Consider the following 27,677-nt stretch of genomic DNA (forward strand, 5'->3'; position numbering starts at 1 on the left):
AACACTCAAACTGTCCTAGGGTGCGTTTCCCAAAAGCGACCAATCTTAGCAAATAGCGAACGAACTAACGCATGACGTGAGAAAAGAATGAGCCAGTTCTACAAGTGGTTCCCAAAGAGCTTCACAAAGTAAACCGTAACAAATAAGTTCAAAGAAAAAGAAAAGCTCAATCGAACCCCAAACATCGATTTAACTCATACAGAACAGTACAGTATTTATTCACTCTTATAGTAATGAGTTGTAATCTATATTATTATACATATTCTGAAATTCAAATAACAAACGGATGCACTTAGTCGTTGTGAAATACTCGTAAACACACATATAACTAAATAAATAAACAAACAAAATATATTTATTAATGCTACAATCGATAAAATAAGAGACCACTTAAAAATGTTGAGTTTCTTTTTATTTCACTAAATTGAAAACCTCTGGAAGAGGCGGAAATAACCACAATTTCTTAAAATTAAAAAAAAAAAAAAAAAAAAAACATAACTTTTATGTCAAAGTGGCTCTTTAACATAATCGGACGGGATCAGTTTCTCCGGAGGGCGTCTGTAAAAAATATTTCACACTTCTACTCTTTGGTGATAAAACTCCTGCATCCAGACTGTAATTGAAAAAAAAATACAGGAGGACCAGTGAGTTTTTTTCTCGGCTTTCTCGGTCACATGACATCATCATGTTCAGTAGCTCCTCCATTTCCACTCCCTGTTGTGTTTTTTTTAACATGGATCTCCGTGGAAACGCCCAAGCGCCCAAAGTGAAATTACGGAGCGCTGTAGTGGACAAATAGCTATTTTACTATTTTATTAAAGGCGAGGAGACGAAACTCAGAGATGTGCATCCGGACGGGACTAAAATTACCGGAGGAGCACGGAGTTCAGAGAAAAACAGTAGATAATTCAGCCTGTCATTTTCTCAGAGGACTTCTGAGAAAAACACCTACATGATCGTTCTGGACGGGAATAAAATCACAGAGGATAAAAACTTTACCCAGAACCCCCTGAGAAACTATAGGCTAAAGTGCCTTGATTTGGAAAAAAGTTTAATTTCTGACAGTTGCTTTCTTCTGGGTGTATATTGATCGCATAATTCTGTTTACTTTCTCTCTCTCTCTCTCTCTCTCTCTCTCTCTCTCTCTCCCTCTCTCTCTCTCTCTCTCTCATTTTCTCTCCCCCCCTCTCTCTCTCTCTCTCTCTCTCTCTCTCTCTCTCTCTCTCTCTCCCTCTCTCTCTCTCTCTCTCTCATTTTCTCTCCCCCTCTCTCTCTCTCTCTCTCTCTCTCTCTCTCTCTCTCTCAGTTCTGCAGCAGTTCCCGGATGGATGTCAGTGCTCTGTGCTGGAGCTGCAGTGTGTTCGGATCAGGCTGAGGTCCATCCCACACGTCTCGTCTAACGTCTCGTCTCTGTACGTATCTTTCACTGACAGCCTGTTTCACAGTGAAAAAAAAAAAGATGCGTAAAATGTACTTTAAAAAAGGTTTCGCAACTTTCTGCATTTGCTTTTTTTTAAGTAAATTTAATATTTCCAGACTTTAATGTTACACAGAGTAAATAAGTGAACTGAACTTCAGTCAATCCTTTCTTTTAGTAAACTTTACTTCATTTATTTTTACTGAATCAATCCTTTCTTTTAGTAAACTTTACTTCATTTATTTTTACTGAATCAATCCTTTCTTTTAGTAAACTTTACTTCATTTATTTTTACTGAATCAATCCTTTCTTTTATTAAACTTTACTTCATTTATTTTACTGAATCAATCCTTTCTTTTAGTAAACTTTACTTCATTTATTTTTACTGAATCAATCCTTTCTTTTAGTAAACTTTACTTCATTTATTTTTACTGAATCAATCCTTTCTTTTAGTAAACTTTACTTCATTTATTTTACTGAATCAATCCTTTCTTTTATTAAACTTTACTTCATTTATTTTACTGAATCAATCCTTTCTTTTAGTAAACTTTACTTCATTTATTTTTACTGAATCAATCCTTTCTTTTAGTAAACTTTACTTCATTTATTTTACTGAATCAATCCTTTCTTTTAGTAAACTTTACTTCATTTATTTTACTGAATCAATCCTTTCTTTTATTAAACTTTACTTCATTTATTTTACTGAATCAATCCTTTCTTTTAGTAAACTTTACTTCATTTATTTTTACTGAATCAATCCTTTCTTTTAGTAAACTTTACTTCATTTATTTTACTGAATCAATCCTTTCTTTTAGTAAACTTTACTTCATTTATTTTACTGAATCAATCCTTTCTTTTAGTAAACTTTACTTCATTTATTTTACTGAATCAATCCTTTCTTTTATTAAACTTTACTTCATTTATTTTACTGAATCAATCCTTTCTTTTAGTAAACTTTACTTCATTTATTTTTACTGAATCAATCCTTTCTTTTAGTAAACTTTACTTCATTTATTTTTACTGAATCAATCCTTTCTTTTATTAAACTTTACTTCATTTATTTTACTGAATCAATCCTTTCTTTTAGTAAACTTTACTTCATTTATTTTTACTGAATCAATCCTTTCTTTTAGTAAACTTTACTTCATTTATTTTTACTGAATCAATCCTTTCTTTTATTAAACTTTACTTCATTTATTTTACTGAATCAATCCTTTCTTTTAGTAAACTTTACTTCATTTCTGCATACAATATTACCTAATTACAATTATTTAATTTATACAATATTACTCAAATAATTTATGATACATAATATATTATAAAAATGAAAAAATATTTTTTAGTTAAAACACTCATATTACACTGTCTCAAAACATGGATGTCATGTAACACATTATTTGTCTGTTTTTGGCTGTTTTTGAATGATCATAAGGTAAAACTTTGTGAGGTGTTGGCAGCTAAAACCTGCCGGCAGGCTTATACAGGTATTTAGAGTCTTTCTAATATTCTAATTTAGATGGAGACAATAAAGAAACTATTGCTTGAGACAGATTGAGAGTGAAACCTGCACTGCAAAAAATCAATTGGGAAAAACTAGACAAAACGAATGTAAACACAAAAAAAGTTATCGTAAAGTCAAATAATGAGTGAAGAACGACTTAAATCAAGCAAAAAGACAGATTTTGTGCCTTAAATTTGTTCACAAGAATCAGAAAAACATAATGGCTGACTTTTTTTTGCTTATTTTGAGTTAAAAGTACTTAAAATATAGTGAATATTCTAAGTAAGACTGATTAAAATAGTTATTACATTGTATCAGAGAAGAAAATAAGATTTATCACCTTCATTTGTTATGATTTAGTTTTTAATTATATCTAAACACGTGTGCACAGGACCACCTTGAGACTTACCTTAGTTCTTATTTTCTGAGGTTTAGCTGTCTAGTTAAACGTAGAGGCCAGTTTTTAAGGAAGATCTCTGTGCTGGAAGTTGTAGAGGTTCCTAATGGTGACTTGAGATTATCCGTTTTATTCAGTTTAAATGTCTCAACAGAGAAAAAAAGCCAGTGAAAAGCTGGCTAACCTTAGCGGCGAGCTGTTTAAAGGTAAATTGTGATAGTTGAATAGTATTTGATTCAGTTGACTTCATGTGGTGACTTCTGATTAAGTTTTAGAAGAAACTTTAATGTTTTTATTTTTAATTATTAATCTGGTCTTGGTCTTGACTCAGACTCGGCTCTAGCGTTCTTCACTACAACATGAACGCGTGCAGCGTTTCTGATTAAATGCTTTTAAAGGCATTTTAAATGCTTTCGAGCTGCAAATTTCCAGCCGCGTGTCACCTGTGACGGCTGTTTGTGGTGGTATTCTGGGTGTAATGGAGCTCATTAATGGTGAGACGCTGAGTGAATCATGGTGGCTCACGCCCAGCAGTGCTGGTAATCATCAAGCGCACTCCCGTTAAAAACATGCATTTGGAACACTTCGTGGGAGGAGGTCTTAAAAATGTTGGTTTTATATTGTTTGCTGTCCAAGTTCGGCACATTTTTTCCGAGCGCAGATGGATGCACATTCTGTTGAACCAGTTTCAAACCAAAAACCAGCAAATCAGGAAGCTGTAATACACAAAGCCTTATTTACTGTTTTAAAATGTTCATTTTGTATAAAAATGTACACTGACGTGTTGCATCAGGGAACGGACTGGGATTGCACACGTGTAAAAGTTCTGAGGTGTTATCTTGTTAGTAAGGTTGAATGTGGTCAGTGTGCTCATGGCAAGGCAACATGAATTATGAAAGTTAACAGATTAATGCCAGATGAAGGAGATATTTCATTTGTGCAGTTGATCCATAGTAGCCATCTTTTACATGCAGCCTGATAATCCGTTAATAATCTGACTAATAGTTACTTTATTCTTTTTTTTCCACACAATAAAGTGACTTAAAATCTTTAAATTCCCCAAAATAATCAGAGCTCCTTATAATCCAGGGCTCCTCATGTATGAATTCTACCAGTCAGGTATTGGTAGTTTCTCCAGGTGAAGTTTCTCCAGCGCTGAGACTGGAGCAGCATTAGCATTAGCTGCTAACCGTGCTAACTTCTAGCTCTTTTGCCATTCAGAGGTTAGTATTATCTGCCTGTAGATTCCTGCTAACCCCGGCTAGCACTGCTGGAGCAGCATTAGCACAACTTTAGCAATATTAGCATTAGCCGCTAACCACGCTAAGCACTAGCTCTATCGCCGTTCAGAAGTGTGTATATATCAGCCTGTATTCTGAGCGTTAATCACGTTAAAACAAGCAATGAAAATAATCATAACCAGAAACGTAGGATTGTGGCATTTTTGAACCAAGTGTAAATAATTATAGTGCCTGTAAATGGAGATTTTTATCAATTTATTTTTATGTTGAATATTCTGTACATTTAAATACTTCTGTCAGATTCTGTAATTGGACTTAACTTCCATTGAAGTTCTGAAGAATTCTGAAGAAATCTAGTAGTCCTGCTACTTCATTATCATTACTGCTTATTCATTCTACTATGTATTATATATTAGTGCAACCGCCACCATGTTTAACAGTTGTTAAACATTGTTTTAGGGCTGAATGTCTTTACTTTTTTAATATGATCGTCTGCAAACTTTAGTTAAGCTTGAAGGTGTTCATTGGTGGTTCTTGGATTTTTTTCCTGACCATTCAAACCAGTCTCCTCGTTTCTGACCAATCATTTTGGCTCTTTTGCCAGACCTTGGCACAGTGGCTGCATTTCTCAGTAGCTTGAATCTCTTAATAACATTAATCCTGGGGTCTGCAGTTGTTTAAAACTTCACAAATCTGCACTGAACTCACACTGTGTTGTGTGTGTTGGATAATCCTGTAAGTGCTTTCGATGAACGTCTCTTAATGTGGGAACAGAGATGCTAACAGCTGTAGTTAATTATGATCCTTGGCCTTGGCAAGTTAAAATACATGTCAAAACATTCAGCACCAATTATTTAATCATTTATGTAGGTTTTGATCCTGCAATTATAAATATATGTGATTTATTGAAGCTTGAGTAACTCGTAATGGTAGATTTTTCTTTTAGATCCTTGGAGTGTTTGTCATCCTTATCCACATCTAATACTGTGTATCGTCCCTGTCCAATGAAAAACAAGTATCTCCATTTTTGTCGATTTTTAGTTTACCACACCATTTACACACACAATCTGTCCTTTACTCTCTGTCTAAAATTCTTATTTAATGAACCAATAGAAATTTTCCAAAATTACCTGAAATAAACTGGTTTTACATTGACTTCAATTGAAAGTTAAGAAGGTTTTTACATCCCTTCTGAAAAGTTGCTGTTTTGGAGATCCTTGTTTTTCATTGGACGAAAAACAGCCCCTGTTCACATACAACAGTCAGCTGTGAGATTAAGAGTATTTTTACACCTGTAGTTGTGAAAGTTTCTATTGTCTGGATCAGTTTTTGTATTATTTTTATTTATTAGTTTGTTTATTTGGAGCGTTATTCCCTCTGTTTGGTTTGTTTTCACACAGGCACAAACCTAAACACACCAACATGCGCACCAATAAACCACACAAGCACATCATAGTCTCCTCTGATTGGTCAGAGCTGTCTGGTCAAAACAATATCCAAACAGGGAATCTTTAAAGTTCTGTAAAAGTTCTTTAGAAGCTCTTTAGAAGCTTTAAAGCTTTAAAAGCTTTTAAGAGTTTGAGACTTCTGCATTGAAGCTCATCTCAGCTAAAATAAATAAAACTCAAACTCAAAAAATGTTCATAGATCATAATGTGAAACTGGGTAACATATGGATCGAAATATCTAATAGCTATTTAATCAAAATAACACAATATACTATAGGACAAAAGGACAAAAATGTTGCAATATGGCCAAAAAAACCTTGCTGTGTGTGGGTGAGCATTATCCTGCTGAAACATGCTACCAGTTGGAACTCACGTGGCCCTTGTACTACTACTAGGGGTGACTGATTGTATATAGGATGCTGCTGAGATAGTGGTGCTCCACAGCAAACACAGAAATAAAGAACTCACCACAAGGCCTTTTATACTGAAACCTGACCAGCATCAAAATCCCAAACAGAAGAAATTGAAGGTTCTTTATGGATGACTCCATTTTTGCTATGCTCTCCTTGCAGGTCTTTAAAGAGCAATGAGATCCGAGTTCTACCTGAAGAGGCCTTCATCAAATACACAGAGCTCCAGAGGCTGTAAGTATCAGCAGGTTTATTACATTCATTTTATTATTAAGTTTAAACAGCGCAGAGAAACTGTATCACGATGAAAATCAATGGTGTGCTTTTAATAAAAGAAGGTGAAGGAGATCAGCTGGTCCGAATGCAATTTAAACACCTATTTCAGTTCTTAATAGAATTTCTTTAAGGGCTGAGCTACTAGGACTGAACTACTGTATGATAGACTTCTGTACAGACTCGCTGCTGCTGCTGTGAATGAGAAAAACTGAGCTTTATTACAGGCTTACTCATAAAGATTACATCATTTTAGCTTTATGTAGCAGAAACATCTACAGAAACAGAGTGTGACGGGGTATAAAACATGATTAGGTGCAAGGATGTTAACCCCTGTTAAAGATCATAAAAAAAAAACAATAATGAACTGTAAAACTATAAAAAATACAGTTTATAGTCACCAATATGAAAAAAGGGGTCATAGAAACCTTTACCATGTTTTATGGGGTTGTGTGAACAAATACTGCTTGAAAGGTCCAAATTATTGAATTTAATAATTATTTAATTTATGATTTGTACTTTTGTACATCAAATAAATAAAAGTAACTGTGTAACTTTTACTCAAAGTAAATTTCTGTCACATCCTGGTCTCATCTCGTGTCTGTGTGTCTGCCCCATGTGACCTGTGCTCCTCTGTGTCTCCCGTCTCAGTACTTTTCCACCTGTTTCTCATTTGTTGCTCCGTCCCTTCCCCAGGTGTTTCTAATTATAGTGTTTCCTGTTTCTTTAAATAGCCCTCCACTGCCACCTTGTCCTCCGTCGGTCTTTGCACCTTCCCCTGTTGTTTTGTCTCTCTGTTGTTTCACCGCGTTTCATAGCCCTAGTCCTTGCTCTGTGTTTACCTCTGTTTATCTCTTGTGTATATTTCTAGTTTCCTGTTTATTTCCATTGTTTTCTCCCTTGCCCTGCTTAGTTTAGTTCTCCTTGTCTAGTTTAGTTTCTTGTTTAGCTCCATGTTCCCTAGCTCCCTGTATATAACCTTAGTCATTTGTTTCTCGTTTATTTCTTGTTTTCACGTTTATAGTTTATTTCCTTATTTATTTTCTAGTTTATTTCCCTTATATATATATATATATATATATATATTCCCTGTTTGTTTATTATTATCATCGCTCGTTTGTTATTGGTTATTTGTGTTTCTTTGTTTCATGTTTACTTGTTCCTCGTTTCCTTGTTTCTTTGTTATTTATTTAATAAATTATTTATTTATTTCGCCCTTACCTGCACTTGTGTCCGCTTTCCTCGTCACCCTGCCTGGGTCACCCCCATTTCCGTGACAATTTCAAATTGAGTACTTTTTTACTATTACTCGAGTAGATTTTTAGATGGGTACTTTTACATTTACTTGAGTAGAAATTTAGAAAAGTAAAGGTACTTTTACTTAATAACAGTTTTTCAGTACTTCCTACTTTCCACCTCTTGTTAACACACATCAGATTTTTGTCCATACCGTGCACCCCTTGTGTGAAAACACCCTGCCTTAAATTGAGTCTAATCCAGTCTATTGGCTTCAGTCTTAAAACACTGCAGCAGAAAGTTCCTCTTGTATTTAATGATTCTGGCAGGATTCTGATCCTGGACTGTTCCCCTGTGCTTTCAGCCAATCAGCCTTTTAGCTTTTGTTTTGGCTTCATATTAGCAGAACAGGTTGCTAATTGTTGATTTGCTCCTCATCTCATGCCAATAAGCTATCCAATGTTCAGGAATGCCAACTTGTAAAGCCAACTTTATAGTTTTGTTTTTCTTTTCGTATATAAATGAGAGTAAATTTGGACTAGGCGTATTACAATAACTGTTTTTTTATTGTTTTATTTTACAAAACATTGGCCCAGAAATTGGGACAAAAGTTTATTATTTATTATACTTTGTTGTAATTTGATTGTAATTACGACACAAAACAAAATGTGTGATTGGGATTAATAAATAAGTGGGATTAATGAAGAATTATCCTCTCTTACTTCATCTTATAAATAATAGTAAAAAAAGTTTGAAAATTTCTGCACAAATAAATGCAAAAAAAAAAAAAAACAGTTTTAAACTGTTTTAAAGTTGACATACCAGCTCGATTAACCAGGTTAATAGCAAAAATATAAGTGAAAGACTACAGCAGCAGTAAAACTGTAGCGTGCATTTATGTGTGTTTCTTGGATGCATTCCAATCTCAGAATACACCCAAAACACACCCATGAATAATGGAGTCATGCAAGAGATACTTTTCCTGTTGTTATGATAGCAAAGACACACTGACACACCCTAAATCAAGTCTGGATGTGTTTATTCACAGAGGAGCAGGACACTGATACGTGAAGAGCCTCCCTCCCTCATACAGTAAACAGAGGGGCACTGGATGAGGGTTGGCACCCCGGGCAGTTTAGGTGGCATCATTCACATCTAGTGAATGAACATGCATAAAACGATTACATTTGTCATAACAAGGTGGTTATAATGGTGATAAAATGGTGATAATGAAATTTCTCAACCCTGAACTGGAAACAGCACAGCTGTTAAAAGGGCTGTAAATGACTGTAAAAGAAGATTCTGCTAAAAGCAGAGACTGAGATAAATCTCTTTTGCCATCAAAATTAGCTGGTTTTGATATCACTCCTAATCACGGTAGCCTACATTTTCCAAAGAAGTGGATGGAAGTGGTATTTCTTTTCTTTTCTTTTTTTTCTGCTGTAATTTTGGGACTGCACATGACTTCTGCGGACCCTCGGATGGAAATCTGGCTCGACTCGGCCCGGCTCATCCTTCCACACGGGCTGCTGGTTTCAGTAACAGTTGCCCGTGCCTGTCTCACCATCTGTTCCAGGTTGAGAATTGGGATTTAGGCTGGGTTTTGTTGCTGGTCAGGGTGTCCCGGTGTTCCATCAGGTCCAGTCACACTCAACCCCCCCTACAGTGGTCCTGCTGGAACGTGTCAGTGCCGGTTGGGTTCTGTTTGGACATGAAGCATAAGGTTATGAAAGAGTGAACTGTATTCTTGGTTCTTAAAAACCACTAATGGAGTTTTTTTTAAAGAGATTCTGACTTTCAGCAATGCTTTCTTGATTGGGATCGGGTCAGTTGGACTGAGGACAGTGGGATCCGTCATTATTAGAGCATTGTTCTGAGGAAATCTGCGGGAGTGCAGGAAGGTACTGGTGAATGAGGAATATTGTTTGTATAAAGAGATTTGTAATTGCAGGCCTTTCAGAGTAATATGATATAGACTTATTGTGCAAAATATGGGCATGAACTCAATCATTTTAGCTGACTTTAGTAATGAGCACCATGTACCCAACCAGAGAAAGCAAGGCCAGTTGGCTCTGGCCACTGATGGCAAGCTACATCACAGGGATTCGAACCAGCGATCTTTTAAATGATGATAGTAGTGGCACCATTCCAATATAAAACACTTAAAATGATCTTACAGCCAATTTCTAATATAGTTCTAATTATCCCTGTACATAAAATATCAAAATACTAAGTGATTTCACACATTTCTAGTGTTATAATATATATATATATATAAAATATATATACATAATAGTGCTTTAGGCTGCCAGTGTGTATAACTAATGTGTACTAGTGTGTTTTGTTGTGTGTGTTTCAGATTTCTTCAGGATAACTGTATAAACTCTGTGTCTAATCAAGCTTTTCGTGGATTATTCAAACTGCAGAAACTGTGAGTAAACCTTCACACACTCCATCACTGGCCTGATACTGTACTCAATTTACTTCTGTAGTGCTACTCTAATTATGAATTCACCTATGCATTGCTATCCTAATATGTATTCATCATAGCCTTGCTATCCTAATCATACATTAACTTAAGTATTGCTACCCTGATCATGAGTTTACCCCAGTAATGCTATTCGATCAATGAATTTACCACAGCAGTGCATTTTTTTTGTCATGAATTTACCTCAGTGATGCAATCCTAATAATGAATTCACCTCTGCAGTGCTACCCTGATCATGAATTTACCTCTGTGGTGCTATTCAAATCATAAATTTGCCTTAGTAATACTATCCTAACAATGAATTTACCACAGCAGTGCATTTTTTGTCATGAATTTACCTCATTAGTGCTATTATAATCATAAATTTACCTCTGTGGGGCCATTTTAATCGTAACTTCAGCGGTGCTATACCAATCATTTGCCTAAGCAGTTCTAATCTTCACACATTTAGCAAGCCTGCCGCAATAACAGAGCAATTTAATCGTTTATTTATCCATTTACCTTAGTAGCGCTATTATAATCATGAATTTACCCCAAGAATGCTATCCTAGTAATGAATTTACCTCAGTAATGCTAAACTTATAATGAATTCACCTCATTAGTGCTATTATAATCATGAATTTACCATAATGCTATCCTAATCAAAAATGTACTTCAGGAGTGCTATTCTAATCAAGAATTTTCCTCAGCAGTGCTATTCTAATCATGAATTTACCTCAGCAGTGCTATTCTTATCATGCATTTACTTCAAATGTGCTTATTTAGTCACGCATTTATCTTGCTGTCTTCCTTTTTTAAATGGATATTTTAGGTTGCTTAATATTCAGTGTATCCCTACAGCATACTAAACTAATAAAACGGCCTGTTATGAAAAAGAAGACAGTGCTTATTGGGTCACATAACAGCGTCAGTGACTTTAATCAACAGCTATTAGGTAAATTACTGTGTTAATACTGTTATGTAAAAGATGGATAAAGCTTTTTGAATGCTGCTGCACTGCTGGGTTATGAGAAACTGCTCTTATTTTTATCTAATCTCCATTTAGAGACACTGAGAGAGAGAGCAAACCCAGAATAAACCAGACTTTATTCACATTATCAGGATAAACAGGTCATTAAATACATTAAATCAAGCCGCCTCAGTTCAACAGGTCAGCAAAGGCTAATCCTCCAGCAGTGATTTTACACCATTGTGCTATAAAACCTAAAATCCTTAAAACGCATGTAAAAAAGAAAATTGTCTGGCAACCCTGCTGTCTGATATAATCACCAGATATAATAACATGTGATATCACCATCATACAGTCCAGAAAAACCTGGAAAAGTCATGTAATTTGAAAATAGCCATTTCCAGACCTGGATACATTTTGAAAAAATAAAAATACCCAGAGAGTTTTGGAAAAGTCATGAAAATACAAATCTTTGTGTTTCAGTTTATTGATGAAAAAAAAAGCTCAGAGTTAATTCAGTAATTTAACCTCTAAACAATGGAGCTCTCAGGACCTGACACACATTTTAGTATTAAAGACTATGTGTCAACATTTAATTATTCATTTTAGACCTACTATAATCAATTTAGTTCTAGTTCTAGTTGGCTTTTGTTTTTATTATTTGCACTGATGTTTTGCCTTTAACCCTTGTGTGGTGTTCGGGTCTGTGGGACCCGTTTTCATTTTTCATCAAATGATACAAAAAAAAATATTTTTTCTACCTCAAACTCATTGGCATTGGCTCATTTTTTGTAAAAAAAACATATATCAAAACACATTTTCGATAAACACACACTGAGTTTAATTCATTTTCTTTTACATTTTATTAAAAAACTAATAAAAAAAAGAGTAGCACTTTTTAAAAGAAATGTAACATAAGAAAGGTAAAGGGCAAATATTAACCATGTAAGCTGTTTATATTGCTTGCAATTTAGGTGAAGCGAGCATGTGTAAAGCATTTTAATGTAAAATTGCTTAATTTTGCTGAATTAAATACAATGAAAAAAAAAAACAAAGTAAACGAGTAACAAAAATATGAACACCACACAAAAAAAGTCATGAAAAAAGTAATGGAAATATATTGTTTAAAACGTGTATGAACTGTAGAAATATGAACTGAAAAAGTCAGAATTGATTATATTGAATGTAAAACATGTAATGAAAGCATTTGAGTTGTAAAGATGGTGGGAACAGTGTGTAATATCTCAGGGTTTGAGACACAGTTTACCTTCTGTTTCAGATCTCTGAGCCAAAACTGCATCTCTGAGTTAAAAGCTGGAGTCTTCTCTGACCTGCAGCAGCTCAACTGGCTGTGAGTAAAACCATCAAACACCATCTATCTATCTATCTATCTATCTATCTATCTATCTATCTATCTATCTATCTATCTATCTATCTATCTATCTATCTATCTATCTATCTATCTATCTATCTATCTATCTATCTATCTATCTATCTATCTATCTATCTATCTATCTATCTATCTATCTATCTATCTATCTATCTAAGCATCATTAGCATTACATGGGAAAAATGTATCCAGCTCAGAGTTCCTTCATTGCAGTTCTTCATCAGCATTAAATGTACACTTTATTTCTGAGTTGTATATACTCAATTATATTAAGTGAAGGTAAACCAGAAAACTCAAATGATTTAATGATTTAAGTATAAGCTACTGGGGTTTATAAGTATGGCTTTAATTGACTTACAGTAGTAACCCAGTAAAATACTGAACTTTAATTTTTATGCGTTTGAAAAAAAAATATTTCAACAAGAAAGTTTTGGTTGCCACAACTGTTTTTGCTAATTTACAATTCACGACACTTGAAAACAATCTTGGTTTGCGTAATTGTGTCACGTCGCCGTGTTCTCCTTCAACACTACCGGACTCCATTTCCCAAAATCCTGTGAACAATGACATCAACAACACCCGCTCACCTTCACCCAATCACGTTACGCTCCGACGCTCAGACTCGCCTGTGTTCTGAGTTGGTTCCGGTTCATTCCCCTCTAGCTTCCTGTATTTAAGGCGGCCGTTTGTAAACAAACACTGCGAGGTATTGTCGACTCATGTTGCATACTAAGCGTTATTTTCCTGTGTACTGTTCTGTGCCTTCTCGTTACGACCCTGTTTTCGGATTATCGGTTTCTGTCTTTTGTTTTGCCCTTTCTGGATTTGATGTATGGTTGGACCGTTTCTCGGTTTCGAACTCGGACTGTATTTTTGACTACGTCTTCTGTTATTGGTGAGATCGCTGTTTGCCTGGCTATTCTGTTAGCAGTATCTGTTAGCCTTCCTGCTAATAAACCTGTTTGTACTTTTAAGTCGGCTCGCGTCACTCCTCACTATCTGGCATTACAAATTTGAGACAAATTGGTCTTCGGTGGCCTCTAGAATGCCAAAAAACTACTCTAAACAAATGCCCTGCCTTTTAAAACCTAAATTTGAAATTTTATTTGACAATAAGCGGCGATAAATTGTCTTTAATTGCTGTAGGTGACAAAATTTTCATATTATTTATATATATATATATATATATATATATATATATATATATCTTTTTTTAAGCTAAGGTAAATAAACCGTGTAAGTGCAATGGTACACAGAAGTCACACAATTTAGAAGTCACATGGTTTAAACATTACAATTTGTTTTACAATTTTTTAGATGCCCCTGTAACTAGATCGAGATGATTGTGCTTGTAATGCTTGTCGGTTTACATCCTGTGAGGTGTCTTTTTCTTAAAATTAGTACTCTTAAGATATTTATCTTCTTGCACAGTTGTGAATCGGGGCCTCCCACTCCTTTTTTCTGTCCTTGTTAGAGCCAATTTGTAGTTACTTTACAAAACTTTATTGAAATACTGTTTGTGCATTTGTCGTGAAAGTGGACCATTAGCTTAGTTTTGGTTTTAGTTTGCTTGTAGATTAGTTAAATTATCAAAATCGAACAAAAGCATAACTTATGCTGGTCAGTATCTAACCAAAGATTTGAATTCCAACATGTGATATCCTCTAAACATCTACAGTAAGTCAGTTAACCCTGAATTATGTTCCAGTGATGGAAAAATATAAGATTTTTCTTTCTGTCTGTAATGCACACAAAATAAAACACTAATACTAATCCTAATATAAAATCTATATTAAAATAAATATAGTTAACAAAAAATGTATTCCTAAATAATGATACATCAAAGCTACATCAATTTCATTGGCTGATTTATGATCTATTCTGATCTAGAAACTACATGATATCCATTGTAATTGACACAGGATCTGAAAGGGTTAAATTAGAATAAAGTAGACTATATATGTTAATAATACATGGATAATACGTTGATATTTAATTAATAGCATATAAGAAGGATTGTGTTATTGTGAATACTAGTTTTAATAAAAATGAGGTGTAAAGAGCGCTGATTTTTATACTGAATATGCTTTAATTCCGCCAAAAAGTGGAATTCCCTCGCCTGCATTAAAACAGAGAACACTAAAAACGGCATATGGCTTCCATTACATTCCTTACAATCCTGATTTCCTGATATTTTGTTCATCTGCACATCTGCGGGTGATATTGATGGATGGTGTGTCGTTCCATCTCTCCCTGCACGTCTTTTATTGTTTTAGTGGGGGGAAGACGTCATTCGCAGTCTAAAACTCAGGGTCGTTCTTCAAACAGCAGAGCCGACTAAACACAGGCTTGTCAGCATAACTGGTGATGCTGTAAAGCTTACCTTATAAGAACGAATAAAGCCATAGAGCTGGTACAGCAGAATTAAATGTATTTTTTTTTTATATAAACAGATTTTTTTTTTTCAATTTAAACAACTGTCTGCTTGAGCTGAGCTTATGTGCACATGAATAATATATATATATATATATATATATATATATATATATGTAATCTAAAAGTTAATTTATATTTAGATATTTATCTTCTTGCACAGTTGTGCATCAGGGCCTCCCACTCCCACTTTTCTGTTCTTTTTAGAGTCAGTTTGTGCTACTCTCTGAAGAAAGTAGTTAACAGCATTGTACGTGAGAAATGTAATACACATACTGTATATGATATATAAAGAGTTTAAATATTGGGGTCAGCCAAAATGATTAATATTATGTTAATTTATTATACAGTAAGTGAAACGTGAATTTGCTAAGTTTAATTTTCTTAGTTGAGAGTTTTCAGACATAAAATACACACTGCTCTGCTCATATAATGCATGTTTTTTTTTATAACCGTCACTTTTTTGTTTTGGAAGCACTTCCTGTTTCTCTTTTCGTCCTGTGACACATATCTCTTCGTTCCCTTTTTTCTCCATGTGCAGAATTCTGGACGACAATCCTCTGAAGACCATCACTGTGAACACCTTCACCGGCCTGAAGTCGCTCTTCTTTCTGTACGTATTTCTGATTTTTCTCTCTGTTGGTGCTCCAGTAGTGGTTAGATTATGGATTGTGCGGGATTGTGGGTAGGTTAATTGATATGAATTAATATGAAGTGATGGTCGATGTGTGCAGGTCTATGGTGAACACCTCGCTGGAGCTCTTACCTTCATCCAGACTCTGCACTCACATGCCCGCTCTCAACTGGCTGTAAGTGTAATGATTTCTTAATACAGTTCCAGTCATGCAGTGTTTTTCTAATTTTCTTCATTTCATTTATTTACTACATCGTATAATAACTCAATTCAACTTCTCGTAAAATTTGCCAAAAAATTAACTGGGTCTGTTTCTCAACTATACTGTTTTTGAGTTACATTTTACATTGTTCTTATTCCAAAAAAACTACAATACTTCTCAAATAACCTTTTAACGGTACATGGAGTAATTTAAATCCAGTATGAATCTGCAGCATGTGTGCTTTTTACAGTGTGATTGTAACAATTAAATAATTCTTTGTACAGTGTTTTTACAGTAATGATTAAGGAGTGGTTTTAACCCAGTATGAATATGGAGTTTAGGTAATTTCTTAACCTGACTCTAAACTTTGTTGTGTGGTTTTAATCCAGTATGAATTTGCAGTGTGTGTAGTTTTTACAGTTTGGTAATAATTGTGGAGTGTGTTAATCCAGTATGAATCTGCAAAGTATGCAGTTTGTAAAAATCTGTCGTTAATCATTGTGGGGTTGTTTCAATCCAGTATGAATTTGCAGTGTGTGTAGTTTTACAGGTTGGTAGTAATTGTGGGGTTGTTTTAATCCAGTATGAATCTGCAAAGTATGTAGTTTGTAAAATCTGATGCTAATCATTGTGGAGTTGATTTATTCCAGTATGAATTTGCAGTGTGTGCAGTTTGTAAAATCTGACGTTAATCACTGTGGGGTGGAATGAATCCAGTATGAATTTGCAGTGTGTGCAGTTTGTAAAATCTGACGTTAATCACTGTGGGGTGGAATGAATCCAGTATGAATTTGCAGTGTGTGTAACTGTGTAGTTGTTTAATTGCATATCACTTTAAATTACTTTCTTTCACCAGAATTTTAGTGTCTCTTATGATGCAACACCTGTAGAGTCTCTTAATCTGATCCAGCCAATCAGATCTCAGGGATTGCTCTGGGGAAATGAACATACAATATGATGTTTGCGCTGCAGTGTTATCCTGCTGGTGTTTAGTACAGCAGGTAATGGATTTCCCACAGTTCCCTGCATCACTGCTGCTGCTGCTGTACAGATGCTGTTGTTTATGCCTTGAGTTCTATAAAGAGGATAAAAGCGTTTAGTCAGATAAAGATAATCCCATTATAAACAGCAGCTGTGAGACGCTGTTCTCCCAGGCCCGGGTTAATCCCCGTCACACACATTACACTGTTTCCTCTCATCCAGCACACCTGATTTAACTCATCAGCTGCTTAACAAGCCGCTCGCTGTGTGTTACAGCAGTGAAGTGCTGAGAAAATCCCAGAGATTAAACCGGATTAGAGTTCCACATCCTTCCTGAAGACGCCAGACAGAGGCAATATCCTTAATCTTTAGTAAAACTACTGCAACCATCTCTCTCCTCTTTCCTTATAAAAGCAGACTGGATCCAATATCAGTGCTTTATTAAATGTCAAAACTGTCTTTTTGATCATTTAAAGTATTTGAAATTAATATGGATTAAGAGACATTTTTTTGTAAATAGTAAAACGGTTTTTAAATCATTATTAGAAAGCAAAAAAAAAAAACAGAAATCTAAAAAAGTCTTCTCTAAAATGTTGAGAATTTAAATTAAAACAAAAAATGTAAATAAAAAAAATAAACATCATAATTTTTTAAATAATTATATCCTATAAACTGTATACTACACTGTAAAATTAATAAATACATAAACACCTTTGTGCCAACTACGTGGAGGGGTCTCACAGGACTACTGTATAAGGCACACCAGATTACAAGGCGCATTAAGCAACACTAGTAAGGAACAGGGGTGCCTCCATGTTTCCTTTCTAATGGAGAAGTTTAGGGAAATGCCTAAATAAACAAAACTGTAATTCTTTCAAAGTCAAACGAGAGCTGGATGTTAATCTACACAGATTTCTCTCCTAAAAAAATGTTTATTGGTTATCTACAGTAAGCTTAGATTTCCAGATTTCCACTAAGGCTGGGTGCAGCAGCATTATCATTAGCATTAGCATCTAACTGCTAGTGCTAGCCATGGTTTATGCTAGTAAATGCTGCACAATAGCACTAGACTGAGGATTCCTGAGTGTTCCGGTAATCCAGGGCGCTATCAGCTAGCGGTTTGTTCCATATAGCTTGTTTTAACACAGTAAAAGTGCAGACTACAGTCCAATATACTCACCTCTGAACAGCGAAAGAGCTAGCGCTTAGCACGGTTAGCAGATAATGCTAATGCCTCTGCACCCAGCCTTAGTGATGGAGAAACTTTACTGAAAACTCACCCTAATAAAGCTGTACTTTAGTGAGCACTGAGTATTTTTGGGAAAATAAAAGGATTTTAAGTGCAGTTTACAGTATAAATCAATAGTTTTTTTAGTTTTTTTTTTTTTGCTGTGATACTAATGCAGCTCGCAGTTGTGCATCTGTGACGTGCACGCTGCTGTAAACTCGTGCACTAATTACGAGGGCTGGCATGTTTTTCACAGCGGCTCTGCTCACAGACTGGAACACACTGTGATTCTCTAATAGCCTGAAATGTGCTTTTCACCCCTCGTGATGAGAATGCGTTAGAGCAGGGCAGAAATAGATGAAAATGGATCAATTTCTTATTCAATTTCTTACCTGCATGTTTTTCAGCGATGGGTATATGAACCCGGCTCTTAATGGGATTAGATCCAGTGTAGCAGACGGAACATAATGTTCATTATTTTTTATACCTCCTCAGAGCTGTGGGGTCTGTAGGCTGTAAGTACCTGCAGGAGAGAAACAGAAAATACCCTTTTTTGATTTTACACCTACATTGTTTGCTCTGGAGCTAAGAAATAGACCAAATAGAGGAGGTGTAAAAGATGTCATAAACCACAATCTGGACCAAAGCAGTTATTTTTTTTTGGAAGGTTCGGACTTTCTGCATCAATTACAAGATGTCAAAGCATGCTATTGTCACCTGTTAAACAATAGAAGAAAAAAATAATTGGTCCCTTCCATGTATACACACATAACACAGCTGAGGGCAGGGCACCAATATTTATAATATATGTATATATACAGCTCTGGAAAAAGACCACTTAAAAATTATGAGTTTCTTTGATTTAACCAAATTAAAAACCTCTGGAATATAATCAAGAGGAAGATGGATGATCACAAACCATCAAACCACCAAGCTGAACTGCTTGAATTTTTGCACCAGGAGTAAAGCAGCGTAAAGTGTACGTTAGTTCGGTTTAGCATAATCAGTATTATTGTGTCCAGTGTTGTGGTTCGCTCATTATTTTCACCTTAATATATTTTATTATTTAAAATATTGTTCTGATTTTGATGTTATTGTTACTACTTATTATTTATTTATGTATTTATTTATTTATAGTGTAAATAAATGTGGAATATTTTATTGGTTTCTGCTGTATAATATGTGGCTTGCATATTACTGTAATTAATTGTTTGGGTTGTTTCTTTGTGGCTGATGTGGTGCTGAAGGTGGTTGCTAGGTGTTACTAACTGTGAAGCTAAACAAATTTAATAGATTATTTCTGTGTTAATAGTTTAAATAATGTTTACTGAAAGTGTGAGTTAAAAAGTAATAAAAAAAACTAAAATGAAACTTTTAGTCATTATGCAAATTGATAAACTCTGTTTCTCTCATGTTTTTTATTTCTTTAAAGGGATTTTGAAGGGAATCGTCTTCAGATGCTGAACTACTCCACCCTGCTCTCCTGTGATGAGCTGACTGTGCTGTGAGTAACAGAGAGAAAACAAACGAGCACAGAGGAAACAATCTAAGCTGAAATGTCAAAAATAAATAAAGTTCACTCTTCTACTCTTCTCACACTTCTTTGGTAGAATCTGGAGAGCCCTGCCATTTAAAACGAGGCATTAAGTACTTTAATTACTAATTAAGAATTTTTAGGAATATAAAACACAGTCAGAGCTGCATGATTATAACATTCTAACTTGTGCAACTTTTTATTTAAAACACAGTTTGATTTGTTACTTGCTTTATATAATGCTTTTTTATATAAAAAAAAAAAATAGCATTAAAAAATGGACGTCTACGTCACAGACCATTTTCTTGAGCCCGATCCGTCCCGGTCCGAGGAAAGTGGTGGGAAATCTCGAACCAAGCTCAGTCAGAGAATCTAAACTCTACATCTTTTTGGCCATTTAAACACTTTTCTTTTTACAGACTGAATCTATATATCTATTTTTTTCCCAAATGAAGTTTAAACAGTGGAGGATGTTGAGTACTGATGGGTTCTGACATCTCAATAAGTGGATAGTAATGTACAAGTCACAGATATTTACATGCATAATATTATACTTCTCAAGATTAATCTGTTTAGACCATTTAAAAAGCGTGTGGTCAATTGCAGTTAATACTTTTTGAAAAACTAGATGTCCTTAATGCTTTGTGGGTAAAACCCGTACGTCAGGAGCGTCTGGAGCAGAAAATGTAAGAAGACGTTTTGCTGGAGCGCAGGGTTTAATATAGTCAGAATTAATAAAAGAGAATTAGATCCTCCTTATTGCTTTTTTACGGTTTAAGTGGAGCCGTCGCTCTGGTCTTATATCTCGACTCGGTGCTCGCGGTATTGCACGTTATTGTATTACCTAAAGGTAAATGGCTCCACAGTGAAATATGATAACTTGACAGACTTGTGCCCTGCTGTTGTCCTCAGGTCACTGCGGGCCAATCAGATTACGGTTCTGCTGGAGAACACCTTTCATGGGCTGCGTGTGCTCGGAGAGCTGTGAGTACTAGTGCAACATCTGGCTTTCTGAAGCAATGCTGATGCACACGCTTTCAGTAATCATGCGAATGTCTGATGACTTCTGCAGGGACCTCTCCAGTAATCAGATCACCGAGCTTCCAGTCAGCATCTTCAACGACCTGCAGGCTTTACAGATACTGTGAGTTTTTATTCTCTATAAAATCTCTATATCAACAAATGTGTGTGGACACACCTTTTAATGAATGCACGTATAATTATATACTTATATTATAAAACACAGTGGATCTGGAGGAAGAGTGGAGAGAGACACACAGTCCAAGTTTCCACCAATCAGTGATGGTTTAACAGAGAGACATGTCTGTCATCTGCTGGTGTTGATCCACTGTGTTCTATTATCAAGTCTAAAGTCAGTGCAGTTTTGTTTTCCCACAAAATCTTACAGCACTTCATATCTTACAGCTTCCCTCTGCTGAAAACAACTTTTATGGAGATGCAGATTTCATTTTCCAGCAGGACTTGGCACACTGCACACACTACACTGCACAAAAGCACCAATTGGTCTTAACATATAATATTCTAATTTTCTGAGACACTGATTTTTGGGTTTTTATTGGCTGTAAGCTTCATAATCATCAACAATAAAAGAAATAAACACTTAAAATAGATCACTCTCTGTGTTTAATACATCTATATAATATATGAGCTTCACATTTTAAACTGAATTACTGGAAAAAAAATCAACTTTTCAATAATATTTTAATTTCTTGAGATGCACTAGTGAATTAGTTTATTGCTAGGTGGCATATCTAGATTAGAAAGTAATTTAACATTAAACATACAAATAAATGAAATCAGAATAACTAAAGAAGAACACATGGGTTGATGGTAGCAGGTTTCTATTTTTTAGGCCTGTTTAAAATTTAGACCCAAACCAATTCTGCCCTCAAGGCCACTTGATTTAAGTGCACTAATCTACAGTAATAAATACAATATTTTCATGTGACCTAGAGGCAGCATTTTTTTCTGACAGATACTGAGAAATATTATAAATAAATAAATATATATATATATATTGTATTTCTCCATCCACTGTGTATCCTCTCACTCTCAGGAATCTCTCCCAGAATCCACTGGTCCACATCCACCAGAGCCAGTTTGATCATCTCACTCAGCTCCAGTCTCTGTGAGTATCGATTATCATTTCTGATCAGGATGAGAGGGACGTCCTCCAGTCTTATAAAAGACAAACTAAACATGTTACTCCACATTACATTTACTGTTATTAGAAAAATATATGTGTGCAATGTCTGAGTTACATATTGGTATGTCAATTCTGTTGTATATTTACATTTTTCCCCACTCTTTTTAAAAAATACCAGTAGCGTTGTGTCCTGTGTTTTAATTTTATTCTACTAAAAAGCCCTTTTTATGATGGGGTCCTTTTATTAAAGTAATGTAACTTTACATTTCATACAGATTTTTGGCAGCAGTTAATATAAACATTAGTAAAAATATAACCCAAACCCTCTCAGTCTGTTAGCAGAACAAGACATCATCCAAAAGTCGTTTTTATTGCAGTATATTGCTATTTTTGGCATTCATTGCTCTCATCTCTGACCGGCTCGCGTGTAAAGCTGGTGTTGTGTCAAATTCAGGACCCCCGCCAGGAAAAGCCCCACCTCTCAGGAGCGCATGTGCATTCACGTCTTCTTTGCTTTAACTTAACTTAAAATGGAAATACCTAAGTATTTACCTACCAGAGTGGGCGTGGTGTTAAACGCTCTGCTGTAGTAGAAAATGATCCAGTCAGGATTAATGGGTCAGTGCTCACTGCTGATTAATGGAGCCAGACATCTGAAGAGTTCAATACCACTAAATATTTAATGCCTCTTTTACGCCAGATGGTAACTAAAACACCGCCTGATGCCTGAGACACTCAGACACTACAGGTTTGAAGAATGGTTTTGGCCTAAAATTAGTTTCTTCTAAAATCCACACTGTTAGGGTTAGGGTTAGATTTTAGGATGGATTTAAGTTTTAGGTCGTGGTTAGGTTTAGGGTTAGGTTTAGTGCTTATTTGAGGCTAAGATTAGAGTATGATTAAAAGTAAGGATTTAGGGTCATCTTTAAACGTTAGGGTTAGATTTAAGTTTTAGGTTGTTGTTAAGTTGCACAGTTTATTTAAGATTAGGTTTTAGTGTTGATTTGAAGTTAAGATTAAGGTATGGTTAAAAGTATGGATTTAGGGTCATCTTTAAAGGTTAGGGACAGGTTTTAGAATGTACATAAGTTTTATGTTATTGTTAAGTTCTAGGGTTTTATTTGAGGTATGATTATAGTTAGGTCTAAAAGTTAAGTTAGAGTCATTTTTAAGGGTTAGGGTTAGATTGTAGGATTGACTTAAGTTTTAGTTTATGGTTAGGTTTAGGGTTTATTTGAGGTTAGGTTTGGGTTTTAGTGTTGATTTGAGGCTAAGATTAAGGCATGGTTAAGGTTGGGGTTAAAAGTAAGGATTATGATCAGTTTTAAAGGTTGGGGTTAAGTTTTAGAGTATAATTAAGCTTATGGTTTGGGTTTAGGGTTAGATATGGTATGGTATTTTGGTTTAACTTATTTTTTACATCTTTTCTTTTTTGTACCATGTTTATCTCACATGTGTAAAAAGTAATGAATGGACAAACTGAAATGGCCCAATATTATTTTTGACCTTTTACATTATATTTTACCTGCTGTAAACTATCTCTGTTTAGGAGATGTTAGGCCAGAGATGATAAATGCATAATGTGAGATTGTATGCTCTTGCAGAAATAGTACTGTCAGTAATCAGTGATAACCTGCTGCTGCTGCTTCTGTCTTCCACAGGGGTCTGGAGGGTGTGGAGATCCCCAACATCGAACCCTGCATGTTCCAGCCAATGAAGAACCTCTCCCACATGTAGATATCTCCCACTGATTCTCTTATATTAACTATTGTCTGCTGATTAAAACTGACACGCCCTATTAATTCTTTCAGTCATGCATGCCTCCATGGTATAATGCATATTAATTTCATACATAATAGATTCTGAATAATTAATATATATAGAATAATCAGTATACAGAAAATATAGTATATATCAAATAATAAATACTTAGGAGTATAATTAGTTGATAGTAAACAGTTACTAGGTACTTAATAATCTTCCTGTAATAAATACTTATTAGGTCCAGAATTATTAGATACTGTGTAATTAGTATAGTAATTTTTATACCGTTATCCAGCCTTAAAGTAGCTCTACACCTCATTGGTAGAATCTGGAGAGCTCTGACATTTAAAACAAGGAATTTAGAACCAGGTTTATGTAATTTGTTGTTGTTGTTTTTTTTTACAGGAACAACTGAAATTCACGCATTTCCAAGGAATTAATTTAGCAATATTCGTTTGTACTCGACGGTTGATTATTGTGACTTAAATTTAAGATGGCGGCATCCGGAGATTTACCTATGCTATAGGATGTAAACAGTGTTTTTTAAGCTGTTTTTTAGCTGTAAATGCCTTGTTTTAAATGGTCAGAACTCTCCAGATTCTACCAATGAGGTGTGGAGCTACTTTGAGCTGAATAACAGTGTAAAAAGTGATTCATCTGCAGGGGCAGAATATGCCCCATATAACCTATTTTAAAAAGCCTGTTTGGGCAAAGTGCACAAAATACTGGATGTCAGAAAGATGCTGGAGTGTGGAGAAGAGCTTTTCAACGAAGAAAAGTACTTTTTATTAATACACCCAAAGTCCATTTCACACCGGAGTTCTCCTTTAATGGGGCCGGCACAAGGCGTGAAAATAGACTGTTGACGGGGTGTAAGATAGCAATGAGCATCACGATGCACCTTGAGCAGGGTGTACAAAAGAGCCCTAAGACTTTTTTATTTATAGAAAAGCAAAGAACTTTTATATGATGAGTAAAAGTGGTCATAATGTTATGCTTGATCTGTGTGGAGTAATGCTACGAGTATGGAAGCTACAGAAGTCACATTAGACCTGAGCTCTGGTCTCAGTGCTTCTCTATTAGACCTGATTTGTTTACAGAGAACAACCAGTGACTCACACTTTCCCGTCATTACCTGCTGTGAATGCTCTCCTTTAATAGTGCACACCTAAGTGTAGTAATAAACACACGTCAGCCGAGCGAGCAGGGAAAAACGCCAGTTATTAAATAAACATAATGAGAAATTTGAGGAAAAAAATACTAAAAACCAACAAAAACACTGATTGCACAAACACAGGGTTTCCACAAGGCTGGAGTGATGCAGCAAAAATCAAATATTACAGTTAAAAAGGTAAAATCAGGCCAGCTTATTAATGATACAGTAACTGATTACAGAGTGTTTTATGAGATGACTCAACTTAGTTTAGTCAGAAGTTCTCCTAACTCAACATTTAGGGCGTGTCATTGTGTCTTTGCTATCCTAACGACAGGAAAAGTTCACCATACGCGACTCAAACCGAGCAAAATGCATGGACTAATTATATTAATTAATTATGGGTTTGTTTTGGGCGTAATGTGAAATAAACCAATTAGCTAGTAATTCAGTTCAAAATGTGAACCTGTGAATAAGAATGTGAATATATTATATAGATGTATTAAACATAGAGTGATCTATTTTAATTGTTTATTTCTTTTATTGTGGATGATTATGGCTCACAGCCAATGAAAACCCAAAAATCAGTGTCTCAGAAAATTATAAGAGCAATCGGTGCTTTTGGCAGTGTGGGCAGTGTGCCAAGTCCTGCTGGAAAATGAAATCCACATCTCCATAAAAGTCGTCAGCAGGCTCTCCAAACCATCACGGATCATCAGTAAATTTTACATTTCATTTAAAGGAAATCAAGGGAGTGAAGTTTACACCAATCAGTGATGGTTTGTTTAGAGAGACATGTCTGTCATCTGCTGCTGTTGATCCACTGTGTTTTATTATCAAGTCTAAAGTCAGTGCAGTTTTGTTTTCCCACGAAATCTTACAGCACTTCATATCTTACAGCTTCCCTCTGCTGCTGACAACTTTTATGGAGATGAGGATTTCATTTTCCAGCAGGACTTGGCACACTGCCCACACTGCTTTCCAAAAGTACCAATTGGTCTTATAATATAATATTCTAATTTTCTGAGACACTGATTTTTGGGTTTTCATTGACTGTAAGCTTCAGAATCATCAACAGTAAAATAAATAAACGCTTAAAATAGATCACTCTGTGTTTATTTAATACATCTATATAATATATGAGTTTCACATTTTCTACTGAATTACTGGAGATGCACTATTATGTAAAGGTATACTGGTGCATGTCTCCTTTACAGGTTTAAGTAAATAATAAATTAATGTGTGGGGATTTGTTTTACGCTGCTCATGCTGTGCTCCAATTACCGCTCGTTTAGACGTCATATGATTTTTTTCCACCATTTCTAAGAAGCCTGTTGAGTTTCCACTAATAGTAAATAAACTGAATCCTCTGTTCTAACTATATTTCCTCAGATACTTTAAGAAGTTCCAGTACTGCTCCTACGCTCCGCACGTCAGGAAGTGCAAACCCAACACTGACGGCATCTCGTCCTTCGAGGACCTGCTGGCCAGCGTGATCCTGCGCGTGTCTGTGTGGGTCATGGCCTTCATCACCTGCTTCGGAAACCTCTTCGTCATCGGCATGAGGACCCTCATTCGGGCTGAGAACAACCTGCACGCCTTCTGCATCAAGGTGTTGTGCTGTGAGTACCAGAGGACCACGCCCATTCTGCCTAGATCTGGCTTAATTTTCCTTATATTTCAGTTCTAAAGTACCCTACCTTCCTTATCCGACACACCATCATTTATTACAAACACCTGAAATTCAAAAATATTTTGTTTTATTGGAAAAAAATGTAAAAATAAATAATCGATGCAGGGGATAGAAAATACAGATGCTTTTTATGCATGGGTACAACAATCATAATCTATAGTAGGGGTGGTAATCACAGGACATCTCAAAATATGATATTATGATGCATATGCAAAGAAAAAAAATGAAAAAGGACCAAGTACTGAGCCTTGTGGTACCCCACAGATAAGTTTTTGCTTTTCTGATGTTTGAAACCAACTGATAGTACCGTATTTTTCAGATTATAAGGGGCACCAGATTATAAGGCATATTAAGCGACACTATTAAGGACACCTACATCTAAGTGAGCAAGAGTGTCGCCATGTTTCCCTTAAACAAAACTGTAATTCTTAAAAAATTAAGTTTAACAAGTGCTGGATGTTAATCTACACAAATTTCACTTCTGAAAAATGTTTATTTGGATGAATAAAGTGCTTCCGTTTATTTACAGCAAGCTTAGATTTCCAAAATTTAAGGGTCTAAGGGTGAGTTTCTCCAGCACTAAGGCTTGGTGCAGCAGCATTGGTATTAGCATTAGCGGCTAACCACAGCACTAGCAGGACGTAAATGCCACCCAATAGCGCTAGACTGAGGATCCCTGAGTGTTCTGGTAACCCACTTAGCTTGTTTAAACATGATAAATACACAGATTTTCAGTCTAATATAATCGCATCTGAACGTTGAAAGAGCTAGCGCTGTGGTTAGCGGCTTATGCTAATGCTAATGCTGCTGCACCCAGCCTTAGTGCTGGAGAAACTTCACTGAAAACTCACCCTTATAACTCTGTACTTCAGCATTAGAGTGACTTTACTGCTCCTTAATACCTGACTGGTAGAATTCATACATAAGGAGCACCGGATTATATTATAAAGATTATAAAGGAAATTAAAGGATTTTAAGTAATAATTTTTGAAGATGAAATGCATCTCTCAGTGTAGATGTTAAATGAATAAATTTGGCTGATGCAACCACAGCACTCTGCTCACAGCGAGCTCGCTTTTGGTTTGTTTGTTTAACTGGGTGCTGAATGAGAAATGAAAACAGTGCAGAAATAAGACCT

At 35.4% G+C, this 27,677-nt stretch overlaps 1 protein-coding gene across 2 annotated transcripts in view; it reads left to right on the forward strand.

Annotated features, from left to right (window-relative positions):
• Positions 1-27,677, forward strand: part of rxfp2b (relaxin family peptide receptor 2b) — a 52,840-nt gene that overhangs the window by 13,522 nt on the left and 11,641 nt on the right. The window contains exons 4-15 of one of the 2 annotated variants that reach the window (XM_049467344.1): positions 1,307-1,412; positions 6,577-6,648; positions 10,259-10,354; positions 12,640-12,711; positions 15,725-15,796; positions 15,918-15,992; positions 19,661-19,732; positions 20,675-20,746; positions 20,835-20,906; positions 21,840-21,911; positions 23,591-23,662; positions 26,239-26,468. In XM_049467344.1, coding sequence (XP_049323301.1) covers positions 1,307-1,412; positions 6,577-6,648; positions 10,259-10,354; positions 12,640-12,711; positions 15,725-15,796; positions 15,918-15,992; positions 19,661-19,732; positions 20,675-20,746; positions 20,835-20,906; positions 21,840-21,911; positions 23,591-23,662; positions 26,239-26,468 — 1,083 coding nt within the window. The remainder of the gene's footprint in view (positions 1-1,306; positions 1,413-6,576; positions 6,649-10,258; positions 10,355-12,639; positions 12,712-15,724; positions 15,797-15,917; positions 15,993-19,660; positions 19,733-20,674; positions 20,747-20,834; positions 20,907-21,839; positions 21,912-23,590; positions 23,663-26,238; positions 26,469-27,677) is intronic. The other variant, XM_049467345.1, reaches the window with a different exon arrangement.

Source organism: Astyanax mexicanus, chromosome 18, assembly GCF_023375975.1.
Source record: "Astyanax mexicanus isolate ESR-SI-001 chromosome 18, AstMex3_surface, whole genome shotgun sequence".
In the NCBI taxonomy this organism is placed as follows: domain Eukaryota; kingdom Metazoa; phylum Chordata; class Actinopteri; order Characiformes; family Acestrorhamphidae; genus Astyanax; species Astyanax mexicanus.